At 45.3% G+C, this 16,527-nt stretch overlaps 1 protein-coding gene and 3 non-coding genes across 5 annotated transcripts in view; all 4 read left to right on the forward strand.

Moving 5' to 3' along the window:
- EEF1B2 (eukaryotic translation elongation factor 1 beta 2) overlaps nucleotides 1-15,809 on the forward strand; it is a 37,277-nt gene extending 21,468 nt beyond the window's left edge. For both annotated transcript variants that reach the window (XM_029606333.1, XM_029606332.1), the window contains 3 exons: nucleotides 8,692-8,758; nucleotides 10,474-10,599; nucleotides 15,604-15,809. In XM_029606333.1, the coding sequence (XP_029462193.1) occupies nucleotides 8,692-8,758; nucleotides 10,474-10,599; nucleotides 15,604-15,758 (348 nt within the window). In that variant the 3' untranslated portion in view covers nucleotides 15,759-15,809. The remainder of the gene's footprint in view (nucleotides 1-8,691; nucleotides 8,759-10,473; nucleotides 10,600-15,603) is intronic.
- LOC115094762 lies at nucleotides 8,538-8,616 on the forward strand. Its single transcript, XR_003857615.1, has one exon. It is a non-coding gene; the product is annotated as a small nucleolar RNA SNORD51 (small nucleolar RNA).
- On the forward strand, nucleotides 9,742-9,873 carry LOC115094764. Its single transcript, XR_003857617.1, has one exon. It is a non-coding gene; the product is annotated as a small nucleolar RNA SNORA41 (small nucleolar RNA).
- Nucleotides 11,173-11,256, forward strand: LOC115094761. Its single transcript, XR_003857614.1, has one exon. It is a non-coding gene; the product is annotated as a small nucleolar RNA SNORD51 (small nucleolar RNA).
- Nucleotides 15,810-16,527: the final 718 nt, after the last annotated feature.

The following is a 16,527-nucleotide window of genomic DNA, read 5'->3' on the forward strand; positions in this document are numbered from 1 at the left end:
TCTCAGACAACTTGGAACGGGGAGTTTCCTTGGAGATGCCCAAGTAGATGGTGGTGACTACCGATGCCAGTCTCTCCGGCTGGGAAGCGGTTTGTCTGCGGAAGTCTGTGCAGGGACAATGGTCTCCACAAAAGTCTGTGGTCCATAAACCGGCTGGAGACCAGAGCGGTATTCTTGGCCTTACAAGCTTTCTTCCTCTGATACAGGGGACAGCGGTCCGGGTCCTGTCCGACAATGCAACCATGGTGGCGTATATCAATCGCCAAGGAGGGACCAGAAGTCGACCGGTGGCGGAGGAAGCTCAGCTGTTGATAAGCTGGGTGAAACAGCATCTGGCCCGCATTGCAGCATCCCACATAGCGGGCGTCAAACATTCAGGCATACTTTCTCAGTCGGAACCATCTCGATCCCGGAGAGTGGGAATTGACGGACGAAGCTTTTCAGCTCATTTGCAGCAAGTGGGGCTTTCCCAGCCTCGATCTAATGGCGACCTTCAAGAATGCCTAGGCCCCGCGCTGCTTCAGTCGGCGCAGAGAGACGGGCCGAAGGAGTGGATGCTCTAGTGCTTCCATAGCTGATCGACGTGTTGCTGTTTGTTTCCTCCGTGGCCTCTGATCGGAAAAATATTTCGGTGCATAGAACTTCATCTGGCGAAGGTGATTCTAGTAGCCCCAGAGTGGCCGAGACGTCCATGGTTTGCGGACCTCCTCAACCTAGCCGTAGCAGACCCTCTGTCTGCGGGACATCCTGGCTCTTCTTCATCAAGGACCCATCTGTTTGGAAGAGGCGGATCGCTTTTGTCTAGCGGCATGGCTTTTGAGCAAAGCAGTTTAAAAAAACAAGGGGTATTTGGACGCGGTAGTTGCTACCCTTTTAAGGTCACGCAAACCTCCTACGTCCTTAGCTTACGTCTGGGTATGGAAGGTGTTTGAAGCCTGATGTGTAGAACGTGAGGTGGTCCCAATTCAGGCATCGCTGTCTGACATTTTGGGTTTTCTGCAGGCTGGTCTAGCTAAAGGTTTATCGTGTAGTTCTCTAAAGGTGCAGGTGGCAGCTCTTGGTTGTTTACAGAGTACCATTCAAGGAGTGGCGTTAGCAGCGCATCCGGAGGTGGCTCGTTTCCTTCGGGGGCGAAGCACTTGTGGCCTCCAATTAGACATCCTTTCCTTCGTGGAATCTGAATTTAGTTCTCACAGCTCTGTGTGCGCCGCCTTTTGAGCCTTTGACGAGGGCAACACTGAAAGATCTCACTTTGAAGGTGATATTTCTGGTAGCTATTTCCTCAGCTCGAAGCGTGTCGGAGCTTCAGGCGGCATCTTGCAGGGAGCCTTTTCTGTGGATTTCAGAGTCAGGAGTTTCCTTAAGAGCAGTCCCGTCTCTTCTTTTTATTTGCATGAGTCAGTAGAGCTCCCATCCTTTCCAGATTTGGATCGTTCGGATTCCTTCGTGAGAGACTTGCAGAAGTTGGAGTTCGTAGGGCCTTACTGAGATACTTGGAGGTCACGAACTCATTTCATTTGTCAGACCATCTTTTTGTGCTGTGGAGTGGTCCGAAGAGACGTAACATGGCTTTGAAAACCATGATAGCCCGCTGGCTGAAGGAGGCTATATAATCAGCTTACTTGCTGCGTGGTAGACCCTTACCTGTGGGTCTTCGAGCACATTCAACACGGGCGCAGGCGGCGTCCTGGGTGGAATGCCACCAGATTTCGCCTCAGGAGATTTGCAGAGCGGTTGCATGGAAGTCTTTACACCAGGGGTCGGGAACCTTTTTGGCTAAGAGAGCCATGAATGCCACATATTTTAAAATGTAATTCCGTGAGAGCCATACTAACTACAACCCCCTACTCTCCTCATGCCCCCAAGACCTGCCAAATTAATTTACTACAAACCCCCCCCCCCCCCCCCCCCAAGACCTGCCAAAAGTCCGTGGTGATCCAGCGGGTGTCCAGGGCTCGCAGACAAATCTTTAATAAAAAAGTAAAAATCTAACAAAACCCCCCACCCTCCTGACGCCCCCCAAGACCTGCCAAAAGTCCCTGGTGGTCCAGCGGGGGTCCGGGAGCGATCTCCTGGACTTGGGCTGTCGGCTGCCAGTAGTCAAAATGGCGCCGACGGCCCTTTGCCCTCACTATGTCACTGGGGTCAACCAAGGCAGCCTTCAGGAATGTTGATTAAAGCAGCTACTTTATCCTGCTGGAACAGTCCAGATGCTTGGGTTAATGCTATACTGCCAGGCAATGTCACTGGAAAGTTTGTGGTTTTCTCTCTCCACTGCTATTACTAGTGCAGCTAAGGCACTTGCTGGTATTCTCTGGTGGCATGTGTTTGGACTGGTTCAACAGTATTTTAGGCTCCCAGGTTTCAATCTCTGGCCTACCGTGTTTAAGAAAGATGGTTGAGCTTCCAAGGCATCGGTCTGTGGGTTGAAATCTCCAGACTGAGCAAGGTTCTCTGCTCCTGAACTAAACACAGAGCCCATATCTTCCTCAAAAACTGAAATCAAATTAGTCCAACAAAGGATCACTACTGATGATGGTCTTGATGGAAGATTCCGATACTCAGGACTTAGAAGACAGACAAAGCTCGGAAGTGACATTAAGTATGCCGCATCCAATGTTTCTTCTAGAGCATCCTTGAGTAAATGACTTGCATCAGGACTAAAGGAGCTGATGCAACAACTTGAGTCTGGACAAGAGAAGACATACTCTTTTTCCCCCCCCCCCCTTTTTTTTTTATAAATAATTTAAAGTTTGTGCTGGGAGTTCCTGGGGCAGACTCTGACGGAATCAAAGAATAATCCCATTTCGATTTCCCTATGGAAAGTCTCTTGCTACTTTCCAGTACTGGAAGCCATCCAAGAGTTGATTGACCTGGAATGGGATGCTCCAGAATAAAGTTTTTAAAAGTGGACAAGCTTTAGAAGCTCTATACCTATTGGATCCGGCAGCAGGATAACATTGACATTTCCCTAAAGTGGATGCACTGGTGTATGCCATCTCTAAGTGATTAACTATCCCAGTGGAGGGAGGAGCAGCCTTAAATGATGCACATGATAGGTAGACTGAGTCCATCCTTAAACAGGCCTTTGACACAATAGCAATGACCTTACAAATTGCTTCTTCTTGTGCCCTGGTAGCTTGTTCGTGTCTGCTTCTCTCTTGGGAGGTGGATGACTTGAGGGTGAATTCCAGAGCAGTTATGGAACCCACTGCCTTCTTTTTAGCTGACGCGGGCTCGGACCTAGCCTGTACCTTGACCAGCGAAGTGGCCTCAGTGGTGGCAGCCAGAAGACCGCTATGGCTGCGGAATTGGTCAGCAGACGCAACCTCCAAGGCAACTCTGACAAAAATGCCCATTAAAGGATAACTCCTCTTCAAAAGCCAATTGGAAAAGCTGGCCAATAAATGGGGTGAATTTCCAGAACCCCAGCTACCAGAAGAGAAAGCAGTTAGAGCGCCCCTTGCCCATGAGGGGTTCATCCAGGAGCTCCCAATGCTTTCACCCCTACAGAAACTCGACATTTCAGAGGTCTCTGTCCTTTTAGTGTCAGCAGCCCAAGAGAGGGTCAGGCTCAGGTTCACGTTCATCCCGAACCCCCCCAATGAAATTTTGCCAACCCACCCTCAGAACGAAGAGATAGGGGGTCTTACTGTGCCTCTTCTACCAATGGTGGGTCGAGGTCACCTTGGACAAATGAGTACTTGCGGTCAAACGAGAAGGATATGCACTGGAATTTCTCAGCACTCCTTGGGACATATTCATATCATCTCCTTGCCACTCCCAGCACAAGAAGCAGACAGTGGAGACAGCCCTGTTAAGACTCCTCAGGATGAGGGCTATAATCCCAGTACCTGCGCCCCAGGAAATACGGGGCATTATTCCATCTACAGGGTGGCCCATGGAAAGGTAGCCCGCCTCCGATACCAGTGCATTGGAGGCAGGCTACTTTTCCATGGGCCACTCTGTATTTCAGGAAGGAAGGTTCTCTTCACTCCATCCTGGACCTCAAGAGCTTCAACAGATATCTACGAGTGATTCATTTCGGCATGGAAACCCTACACTCTGTGATAATAGCCGCACAATCGGGAGAGTTCTTAACCTCCCTGGACCTATCCGAGGCCTACTTACGTATTCCAGTCCAGCAAGAACATAGTTTCCTACGCTTTGCGATACTGAATCGCCATTATTAGTTCCAGGCACTGTCCTTTGTCCTGGCTACTGCCCCAGAACCTTTTCCGAGATTATGGTGGTCATAGCGGCAGCATTTAGAAAAGAGAGAATCCTGGTGCACCCGTACTTGGACGACTGGAAGAGAGTTTCCGGGTGACCTCCTTGCCTCAGGATCCTGGTCGGGTCATAAGCCTGGACAAAAGCAGTCTCAAACCCTCCCATTCCTTGGCATATCTGGGAGTCCAGTTCGACACTGAGCAGCATAAGGTCTTCCTCCTGACCACGTGGATAAGGAAGTTGATGTCCCAAGTGTGTCTGTTGAACACAATATGCCCGCCGGTGTGGAGCTATCTTCAAGTCCCCATTTTGATGGTGGCAATCCTGGAAGTAGTGCCATGGGTGAGGGCACACATTCGACCACGTCAATGTTCCCTGCTGTAATACTGGAACCCACTGTCTCAAGACTACTAAATTCGCCTCCACTTACTCTCTGCTCCAGTGATGCCTGCAGGAAGCTCATCTGGGCAGGGGTGTATCCTTGTCTCCTCTGAACTGGCTGGTCCTCATGACACGCAAGCCTCTGGGACTGGGGAGCTCACTGGCAGGAACTGAGGCCCAGGAGCGTTGGACCAAGGAAGAGGCCCTCTGGAACATGAAACCGCCTAGAAGCCTGGGCAGTCAGATTGGCGTGTCTACAATTCAGCCACATACTCCAGGGTCAAGTGGTCCGCATAATGTCTGACAACACAACAATGATAGCCTACATCAACTGCCAGTGTGAACCAAACGCCAGCAAGTGTCACATGGGATAGATCTCCTTATGGAATGGGCGGAAATACATCTAAGACAGGGGTAGGGAACCTATGGCTCGCGAGCCAGATGTGGCTCTTTTGATGGCTGATTCTGGCTCGCAGACAAATCTTTAATAAAAAAAAAAGTAAAAATCTTAACAAAACCCCCCACCCTCCTGACGCCCCCCAAGACCTCCAAAATTAATTTACTACAACCCCCCACCCTCCTGACATCCCCCCCCCCCCCACCAAGACCTGCCAAAAGTCCCTGGAGGTCCAGCGGGGGTCCAGGAGTGGTCCGGGAGCGATCTCCTGGACTTGGGCTGTCGGCTGCCAGTAGTCAAAATGGTGCCGACGGCCCTTTGCCCTCACTATGTCACAGGGGCTACCGCTGCCATTGGTCGACCCCAGTGACATAGTGAGGGCAAAGGGCCGTCGGCGCCATTTTGACTACTGGCAGCCGACAGCCCAAGTCCAGGAGATCGCTCCCGGACCACTCCTGGACCCCTGCTGGACCACCAGGGACTTTTGGCAGGTCTTGGGGGGTGTCAGGAGGGTGGGGGTTTTTGTTAGATTTTTACTTTTTTATTAAAGATTTGTCTGCGAGCCCTGGACCACCAGGGACTTTTGGCAGGTCTTGGGGGGGGGGGGGGGGGTGTCAGGAGGGTGGGGGGTTGTAGCAAATTAATTTGGCAGGTCTTGGGGGGGCGTCAGGAGAGTAGGGGGTTGTAGTAAATTAATTTGGTAGGTCTTGTATGGCTCTCACAGAATTACATTTTAAAATATGTGGAGTTCATGGCTCTCTCAGCCATAAAGGTTCCCGACCCCTGATCTAAGATGATCTCAGCCTCCCACATCGCAGGAAAAGACCACGTCAGAGCAGACTTCTATGCAGGGAGAGTCTGGATTCAGGAGAGTCTGCCAAAGCCTTTCAGCTGGTAGTAGATCGCTGGAGTCTCCCATCCATCAACCTGCTGGCCACATCTCACAGTGCGAAGGTTCCCCAATTCTTCATTTGCAGAAGAGATCAGTTGACCATGGGGATTGACGCTCTCGTTCAGACCTGGCCGGAAAAGGAGCTGCTGTATACCTTCCCTCCGTGGCCCGTCCTAGGCAGGGTTATTTGCAGAATTGAGTGCCACAGGGGATTAGTCCTGGTAGCTCCAGATTGGCCCAGGTGTCTGGTATGCAGACATGCGGAGATTCCTGATGTAAACCTTTCTGTGCCTCCCAACGCACAGGGATCTGCTACAGCAGGGACCAGTCCTTCGTGAGGATCCGACTATTACGGTCTGGCCCGTGAGAGGGCTCGCCTGATGAAGCAAGGATATTCGGCAGCAATAATTGCCACCTTACTCCGTGCATGGAAGTTCTCTACGTCCCTAGCAGATGGGCGGGTCTGAAGAGTATTTTAGGCCTGATGCAAGGAACACGGCGCTTCCCTCAGGCGGTCAAAATCCCACTAATTCTGGAATTTTTTCAGGACAGCTTGAATAAAGGTTTGGCCCTTAACTCCTTGAAGATCCAGGTAGTGGCACTCTCCTGTTTTAAGGGCGAGGTGAATGGAAAACCATCTGTCGGCTCATTTGGACATGGCCCATTTTCTGAAAGGGGTGAAGCACCTCCAGCCACCCCTACAGTACATAAGAACATGCCATACTGGGTCAGACCAAGGGTCCATCAAGCCCAGCATCCTGTTTCCAACAGTGGCCAATCCAGGCCATAAGAACCTGGCAAGTACCCAAAAACTAAGTCTATTCCATGTTACTGTTAGTAATAGCAGTGGCTATTTTCTAAGTCAACTATCCAGTCCTTTTTTAAACACAGCTAGACTAACTGCACTAACCACATCCTCTGGCAACAAATTCCAGAGTTTAATTGTGCTTTTGTACATCCTATTGGTCCTGAGTCCATCTGGCTACACGCTAGAAAATGGAGAAATGACTTGCCTGATAATTTTGTTTTCCTTAGCGTAAACAGATGGACTCAGCATCCTGCCCACAGTTGCCCAAGAATGGTGCAAAGGATTCACCTATGGAGTGGATATAGATTCCAAGAGATTGAGTAAACAGTCATCCAGTCCCTAAATCAAGGCATCTATAATCTTACTGTTGTACAGTTACGGTTATCCATTTTTAGTCATTTTTTCGATAGTATGTCCACAGTGGCTTTTGAAGGGAATACTGAAGGGCTAAGGTCACTGCAGGGGTGTATCTAGGGTGGCATCAGCTTTGAAACCTGGCCTCGTCTCCATCTGCTGGCAGGGGAGCGTAAACCCATTGGTCCTGAGTCCATCTGTGTACACTAAGGAAAATGAAATTATTATCAGGTAAGTATTTCTCCATTTCATCCCAAAATTTGTCTGACTTCACACTCCCACCAAATATGGTAAAAAGTGTCTACTACTGTGCTCCCTCGCAAGCATTTATCATCCACTGCGGAAAAGCTGTATGCAGCCTCTTTGGCATTAAATACCAACATAGGAGCTCTTTGTAGCAGTTTTCTATAAGAGAGGCAGAAATAGAATATTTTCTCGTAGGTATAAATAACAAGTCTCATTCCTCTTCAATTAGCACAGACCCTAGGTTCCTCACCCACACTTTTTTATATGTGAAGGAGGATCCTACAACTCTTAATTTCATACAGTTCTGAGATAATCCCCTTTGCCCTATCAGCAATGCCACAGAAACATTCCAGATAAGATCTCCCAAAAGACACATTCTCTTTAATCTTACTTAAACTCAAAAAAAATGTCCATTGCAAATGCAAACAATTCTTTGATAGGCAGATTGAATTTGCTCACCAGTGAGCCAAAAAATGTTCTTGACAACCCTTTATCTTGTCATGCCATTGAGTCCAAATGTTCAGAGTGCTTATCGTAGTGGGAGCTATATCCTCGAAAGGTCTCCACAAATTCTTAGGTTGCCAAATCAAAGCATGTAGAGGCATAAGGCTCATCAGAGCTTGCTCCAAACCCACCTACTTTATTTCTCCTCTTACACCAATGCAGTATTGCATAGCACTGAGAGGCCACATAGTACTATGTAATATTTGGTACGCCCAACCCTTCCTGAAGCTGTGGTTGATACATCACTACATGCCACCCTTGGTGTGCGTCGCCAAATATAATCAAAGATCTGCCTTTGCCAAAGCTGGAGCATGCTATTCGGAACACGAAGTGGTAAAGTCTGGAATGAGTAACAAAATCGGGGTACAATGTTCATTTTTACTGATTCTGTTTTGCTCAGCCAAGATAGATTAAAATCTCACTTCTCCAAATCCTTTAATATATTGGTTATCATATACTCTTCCCGTTTCTTTTCCCCATAAGCCAAATTACAAATTCTTGCCAATCCAATACCAGCAATTGGACTACTCACAATTCCAGGGAAGTCTCCTTTGAGGCTGCATAAGAGGCCATAGGTCTGCAGCATATGAAGTAGCTCCAAGGTCGTCCTGATGATGGCAGCGGGAGGTCCATGGCACTTTTCACCCCTGCATAGCTCCCTGGAACAGCTAAGATGGAATACGAGTTCCAAAGGGTGCCAACTTGGTTCCTCAATTTTAAACTGGCTAGTAACGTGATGAATGAAACCAAATCACCATCTTTCGGCTGATTTTTTCCTGCTGAATTTGTTTCTCTGACCACAAGCCAGTTGATTTTATATTTTGAAATCTAGTATCAAAATCAAGGTATGTTTTTAACTTTGTTTTATTTCACTTTCAGGAAAGTGACGCAGCAAAAAAGCTGAGAGAAGAGCGCCTTGCTCAGTATGAGTCTAAGAAATCAAAAAGTAAGCGACCTTGTTGCTTTTAAATGCAGGTGCTTTGGGTTAATCTGATATGGTGTGGAAGTACTCAAAGTACATAGTATATATTGAATATATGGCAACACAGATAGTTGATTTAGTGCTATTTAAATAGGTGCAATTATAAACACCACTTGGATTTAAGTATTCACTGAGAGGTTGAATCCGTAACTCTGGCACAAATTTGGCCATCTGAGCAGGTATGAAAAGGAAAGATCTACAGAGAGGAGGATAAGTTGTCTTCTAACGCTTCCCCAACCAGTCATGAGTGAGTTGGTTTTTTTTTTGTTTGTTCATAAAGGAACATTTGCATTAGCCCTGTTAAACCAAGTGTAACATCATGACCACCCCCATCACCGTACCTGAATGTAATCCGAGGAGAATATAAATTTGGATATGTTCCACTTTGCCTGAACTGGGTAGACTGTGATGCAGAGGGATGTGGAACAGGGTTCTTGGCAGTTATTTACCATTACAGTTGTTTAACAATAAAATTAGAAACCCATTCTTGAACATAGTCTCCCCAAAATTGCAAGTAAGCACTTTTTGTGTATTAACATCTTAGAAATTAGCTGTGTTGCAAGCGACTGAAATCCCACATTGTTTATAGCAGTGTAGCTTTTCAGGCCGTAAATCAGCAGTGTGCAGTGGGAAACATATTGCAGTCACAATATGATTTGGCCACTTTTTTTCCATCCGAAAGTAGCTTGCCCTAACAATTGTATCTGTAAGACACCAAGTTTCATGAGGCAGAGTGTTGGGCTGAGTGCAATTCAGAGCCACTGTATGCACAAAGAGGTGGCAGGATGGTGCAAGGATGTGAGATTGAAAGGGGCCGAGCCTTAGTGTTTCGGTTGATGAAGGGCTTGTAATGTTGAGGCACAGGATTATAACCCAGTAAGAAAAACCATTCTGCTGAATGTGCATTACAGTGATTACAGCAGAACAATAGTTCGATGCCTCTCTTGTCCCACAGCTACTGGTCTGGAGCTGCTGTAATCTGTAGCAGTTTCAGCATTCCTCCTGTGGAACAGAAATTGTCATATGGCATCACTCCCTTTCAGTACAGCTGGAAGGACTTTGCTGTGTGACAGACAGAAAACAAACACCTAACTCACCCTGTCAAAGCTTGCATAGCACAGATAGGAGAAGCAATTTCACACAATGCTAGCAGGAATTCTCAAAAACACCGGTTTGCTTCATACTTCATCTTTCAGTCTTATTCTGAGGTTTCTATTTTGGGTTTATGTAACATTTCCCCAAAACAAGTTATTTACATCTTTTTATTTGCCTTGCTCTCTTCTGCACCCTCCATGCTTCAACTGATGACGGTATGTTTTTTTATGTCTGCCTTGGGACTCTGAGGGCCAGCACTGCAGCAGGCCTGGTTTAGTTTCACACGGGTGGGTGAATTCAAGTGGGAGATTTTCATTTCCCCCCCCCCCCCCCCCCCCCGAAACTAAATAAAAATCAGAGTGAGGGAAGAAAACCATAAACTGTCTTTAACTGAATTATTGAAAAACTTTCCTACTCCTGCTGTTTGAAAATCATTTCTGAATCTTTGCATGGTGGGCTGCAGCCACATATATGGAAGGTTAAAGGCTTGGGCAGCAGGGAGCATTCAGGCTATAGGTGAGAGTATCTGAACATTGAGCTCTTCTTACTTTGTTACTCTCCTGTTCCTCGTTGCATTTTTTTAGAACCGGCACTGATTGCTAAATCATCCATCCTGCTTGATGTGAAACCCTGGGACGACGAGACAGACATGGCAAAACTTGAAGAGTGTGTGCGAAGTATTCAGCTGGATGGCTTGGTCTGGGGAGGATGTAAGTGATGCCCTGGTTTATTTCTTGGCCACAGTAGGCAGTTCTACAGTTTTGGTCCTTGAAGACCTCTCTAAAATTTTGGTTTGAAGGGTAATCCTCAAATATGTAAAATATGGTTATTAGATCAAATGTCAGAAGCTTCATGAATAGAAAATGTGAATATCCTAAAAACCTGATGGGTTTTGAGGGCCATATTTGAGAATCATTGAACTGATGCAAAAATGAAATTGGTTAGTTTTCCCATACTTAAAATATTGCTTCATTAAAGCTACACAAGATTGATCAGCAGTGAAATTATTGGGCTGCAGCAATTTTGCTTAACACCTGTAGAGGTCAGTATGGTAGTGGGAATAGGAGACAGCTACACACAAGTCACTGGGGACGTGCATAAGCTGGATTGATTTTAGCTGATCCAACATTTCTGGTTGAGAAGGGTTCTTGAAGGCCCTTCAGTAGTTGTCGCAGTCCTTGCGTAAGAGCCGAGCTAAAGCATTACAGAGCATTGATGCATAGACTTTCTGCCCTGCTGCCTTTGTGAGTTCCAGTGCTTGTGGACAGCACATTACACACCAGCTGCTTCAGTGATGAATAAAACCAAATCACCATCTTTCGGCTGACTTACGTGTGATGGATTTGCTTTATTCTGAGCAAGAGCTGGCTTCTAAACTGCCCCAGGTCTGGCTTGAGAAGAAGAGATGCTGTTAGCCTCTTGTCACTTCCTGCAGCTGCATTTAGATCAGTGGAAAGAGCTTGCCCATTTCAACTATAATATTGTACACATCACTGATAAACATTTATCCTTTTCCTCCCACTCAGTGGTTTTGGGAAAAATGATTGCAGTCTCTATGCATTTTTAAAGCAGCACCCCTGCACTATCTCAATGATGTAAACTTCTAGAAAGTAGATTGTACCAGTGCATGTTGCTATAGACTTAAAGCTTCATATTGAGTAATCTAGGGAACAGAAACGTTATCCAAACTATTGTGAAAAAAATTGTGGGCCTGATCGGTGTACACACATAAAATCAGTTGACCTGATCAGTGATTATAAAAAAGCATAAAGTCAGACTAGTAACCCTCAAAACACATGAAAAATAAATGGGGTCATACTATACAAATATATGAAGCACTACAAATCTTATTGAAACATGATTATGTATAACTGGCCTTGACCATATTCTCCAGCAACAAATTCCTAACTTTGATTTGACTGAAAAACTACTTACATTAGTTGTAAATCTGATATGATTACTTCCATGTCATCTTCCTAGTCCTTGTACTAATATTTGAAAGGTTAAATAACTATTCCCTATTTTCTTGATCGACAAGCAGGGCTGAATTAGCCATGGGTGATATCCAACACTTAATGGACCCTTCTCTTAGGCTCAGTAGAGCTTTTTTATTCTACTGAGCATGCGTGGGAATTTCTGCATGAAGTCCCTCTTTCTCTTTTTGTCCATGCTGCTGGGAAAAAGAAAACCTTTTTTGAGAAGAAACTTGCAGCAGGTTCAGGGTTTGTCCGCAGGCCCAGCAGTCCGTTCCTTCACCCTTCTTTTTAAAGACTCACTTCGAAACCTGCGTTCAACAAATACTGGTCATCTCTTAACTTCCTCGCCAAGAATGATACCACCATCAATCGCAGGACCAACTTTATGGAATACTTTACCCACAGAAATAAGACTTGAAGAAGATACTAAAACGTTCAAGAAAAAAAAATAAAAACTTGGCTTTTCAATAAAGCATTTACAATGTCTTAAGATTATTAACCCCTTTTTCACTTTCAATTATATCTTCCTCTTTACTTCCCATTATCCCACCTCCCCGACGCAGAGCTGCCCTCAGAGGACCCTCCACCCCTGACGGACCCTGCAGTGGACCCTGATCTCCCAATGCCCTCGGTGCAAGTTGAAGGGGACATTCCTCGGGTTCTACGTCTTTTCCAGAGCGATGAGGTGGTTCCGCTTATCTCACGTGTCCTGGCTGGATTAGATATTGAGGCCCCCCAGGAGGCTCCTGCCGCCAGCACTGCACCGAAGAGGGGATCCCGTCCTACCAGGGCTCAAGCCACCTTCGAAGACTTCCTTTTCATCCTATCAATCTTCTATTTATGTGGTTCCCCTCCAGTTATCTGAAGTCCGAGAATTAAGTCGATGAGGTGTGGATAGATTCCCTAGAGGAAAGTGCATTTCTCCCATCCAGTTGTCCTCAAGCTTTGGCTCACTCCATCTTAGTTATACTGCGTCCCATGGCCGTAGTGGTCCACGTTCCTCTCGCATGCCTCAACATGAGGCCTTTACTATGGAATCTTCATTGGAAATAGGACCAATTGACTCTGTCCCTTTCACTTTCATTAACTATGATGGAAATGATGAAAACATCTCTCCGCTGATGGACAAACTCTGAGGTTCTCCAGGTTGGATCTTCTCTGTCCATTGCCATCTCAGGTGACACCGAGATGGCAATGGACAGAGGTTGGGTTGTGTACACGGGCAATGGACAGAGGTTGGGTTGTGTACAGAAAATCAAGTCACCATGTTTTATGAAAACAAACAGGGGAACAGGGTCTGGAGCTCTGTGGCAGGGAGCCCTTGTGATCTGAAAGTGGGCAAATAATCGTGCCTCCTGCAAGCAATGGGGATAGTCCACTTGCTAGCAGACTGCCTTAGTCAAGCCTTCCAGCCCTACAACTGGGCACTCGACCAGTCAGTAGCAATAACTGCTTGGATCTTTGAGGAATCATCTGTCAGTCTCTTCACCACAGAAAGCAACAAATAGGAGATTTTGCTCCTTTCATTCCAGAAGCCTCAGTCTTATATTGGGGATGCCGTCCTGATCCTGTGGAATGTGAAGCTATTGTATGCTTTTCATCTCCCTTTGGTAGCCAGAACAGTGCAGAAGGTACTCTTAAGACAGAGCATGTCTCATGCTCATAATTCCAGCCTGGCCCAGATAACCTGACAAGATAGAAGCACCAAGCTTATCAGTTCAACTTTCGATTCATCTGGAAACAGACCCATCCCGGCTAACACAGAAGGACGGCCATCTTCTACATCTGATTCTAGCAGCTCTAAATCTAACAGTTTAGATGTTGAGTGCACCTTAGTGTCCTTCCTGGCGCACACTAAGAAAGCTGAAGATATCCTACTCTTATTCAAAACTGACTATAGGAAGGGTGTACAGTTTTAAATGGAAGAGATTTTCAGTAAGGTGTGAAACAAATTTCCTCTGCCTGTTCATCTGTGCTCCTAAACACTTGCTCAATTGCCTGCTTCACTTAAAAAGCTGCTTATTACTTTTCTGATGATAGGTGATCCTATTTCTAACCATCCACTGGTAATCTAAATTCACAAAATGCTTATTCCATACTAAATCATCAATTTTGAAGTCCACAGTGCTAGGGGACCTCAGTATTGTCCTGGCTCAGCTCATGGGTCCTCCTTTCATGCCCTTGGAATCAACCTCATGGACATTTCTTGCATGGAAATGATGAAAGTGATATTCCTCATAGCCATTACATTGGCTAGATGAGTCGGTGAATTCCAGGCACTGGTCTGTTACTCTTTACTTTCAAATTTTCAACAACAAAGTGGTGCTTTGCACCCATTTGAACTTTCAATCTAAAGTGGTCTTTGCTTTTCACATAAACCAGTCATGGTATTTTGTATGTTTTTTCCAAGACCTCATGCACACAGGAGAAATGGTCCTTCACACACTGGACTTTAAAAGGGCATTGGCCTATTACTTGAAGAAGAAAAAAAAAACCACATCCACATCAACAGGCCTTTCAGCTGTTTGTGTCTTAAGATCCTAATAGATTAGGAACAACAGTGGCTAAATGTACTACTTCCAACTAGATAGACTGTATTGTACATTGTTATGGACTGGCTGGCTGACAAATCAGACTCTATCAAGGCTCATTGAATCAGAGCCATAGCTATTTCGGTTGCCCATCCGACAGCAGTTGCTACTGAAGACATCTGCAAAACTGCATCTTGGTCATCAGTACATACCTTCATGTCCCACTAATGTCTGGATAATCTTTCAAAGAACAGTAACTTTGGAAAAGCAGTTTTGTGCATCCTATTCACCCAGTAGTCCACTGTCCATAGGGGAGCAACCCTAAGCTTTGGACTCCCTATGTGTCATGGTTAATTCAGCCCTGCTTTTCGATTGAGAAAAGCACACTTGATTTCTGTAAACTGTGTTTTCCGTAGACAACAGGATGAATCAGTTATGCTTAATATCTGCCTGCCTCCTGTGAGAGTTGACTACCTTGCTAAACTTGAGCTACAAATGACTGAGACCTATGAGGCAATGCTTGTGTGGGAATTCCCACACATGCTCAATAGAGTAAAAAAGCTCTACTGAGCTAAAGAGAAGGGTCTGTTTTGCACTGTCGGATGTCACCCAGGTGTTGTGGCTAATTCATCCTGCTATCTATGGAGAACACCGTTTACGGTAAGCAACCATGCTTTACTTGTTCCACACCAGTTTTCCTAGCTGGGAAAGGTGAGGGAGTGTAGAATCATGGACACAAAACGCAGAAGTCCTTGCTTTATTTTTGGTAAAATGGTGCTCCAGAATCCATACAGTTACCTAAAAAGACTAGATACACTGCTGCTATTGAAGCCACATAATAAGAATTATTATTGAAAGGGACCGCAATAAAAACTACCCAGAAACTCTCTAGTACCTGATCTTTCATGATATTTGCCAGCGTGAACCAGGGACTTTAAGTGATCTCAAAAGCTCATGTAAAATCTTTTAGATTATTCTTGTAAAGCAGATATTGCTAAGATGCACTATGCACATGAAGGAGAGCAGATGCCAGCTAGATAACACTCAGCTGCTGAAACCTCTGCCAGAAATTATTACTATGGAAAGTTGAGTTATGGAAAGGTATTGTAGTTTGGCAGTTGATAAACGGCTGTGGAGAGGATTGTTGCCATGGCATTTAAGATCACTTCTCTGAATTTTGTTTTTTGTAAATTTTATTTTAAAACAGCCAAACTTGTTCCTGTGGGCTACGGCATCAAGAAGCTGCAGATTCAGTGTGTAGTTGAAGACGACAAAGTGGGAACTGATCTGTTGGAGGAGAAGATAACAGCTTTTGAAGACTTTGTACAATCCATGGATGTAGCTGCTTTTAACAAGATTTAAACACCTCTGTTCCCTCTTAAACATCACTTAAATAAAAGCCTCTAGCAGATGGCAGTGTTGTGGTTTTTTTTTTAAGTGGAGATACTTAGGTCAATATTGAAAACCTTGGTGTGTGTAATTTTTCGATTTTACACACACAAAAAACTGAGCTTTCAATATTTTCCTCTGCTGAATGCATATGACTTATGTGCACAAAATTTATCAGAACAAAAAGGGACATTGATGGAGGTGTGCTGTCTGGTTAAAGTTGCATGCACAAATCTGGCCAGAAAAATTGGATTCCAAATTTTCTCATATGAAGCTATGCTTGTAACTTTACCCAAGTATATTCAGTGGGGAAACTTGTGCGCATAAGTCACACTGAAAATCTGGGAAAATTTGTGTGCAACTTGACCTGGATTTTTTTGCCACTTACCAGCTCTCTGAATGTTGACCTTGCTTAATTCATTTAGGTGAGTATATAGAGTTCCTTCTGTCATTTGCATCCAGTCATAGTTCCAGAATGTTTTCGGCTGCTGTGCATCTTTCTAGCATCCTGTGAGGTATCCAGTTTTAGCCAAAACTGCATACATGCTAAGAACAGATGCAAGTGCCTGAAAGATAGATGGAGATATAGATCAGCTGCTGCAATGTTTGGATTGTAGTCTGTAGTGGGGTTCAGTTATACTTGGAAGTCCCAGTTTCACACATTTGGAAATATTTTAATGGTTTGGAAATTAAAATGACTAAATATTTTTGAAAGACAAGTTACATTAGGAATAAATCCCAT

The sequence above is a fragment of the Rhinatrema bivittatum genome, chromosome 6, assembly GCF_901001135.1.
Source record: "Rhinatrema bivittatum chromosome 6, aRhiBiv1.1, whole genome shotgun sequence".
NCBI classification, from domain to species: Eukaryota; Metazoa; Chordata; class Amphibia; order Gymnophiona; family Rhinatrematidae; genus Rhinatrema; species Rhinatrema bivittatum.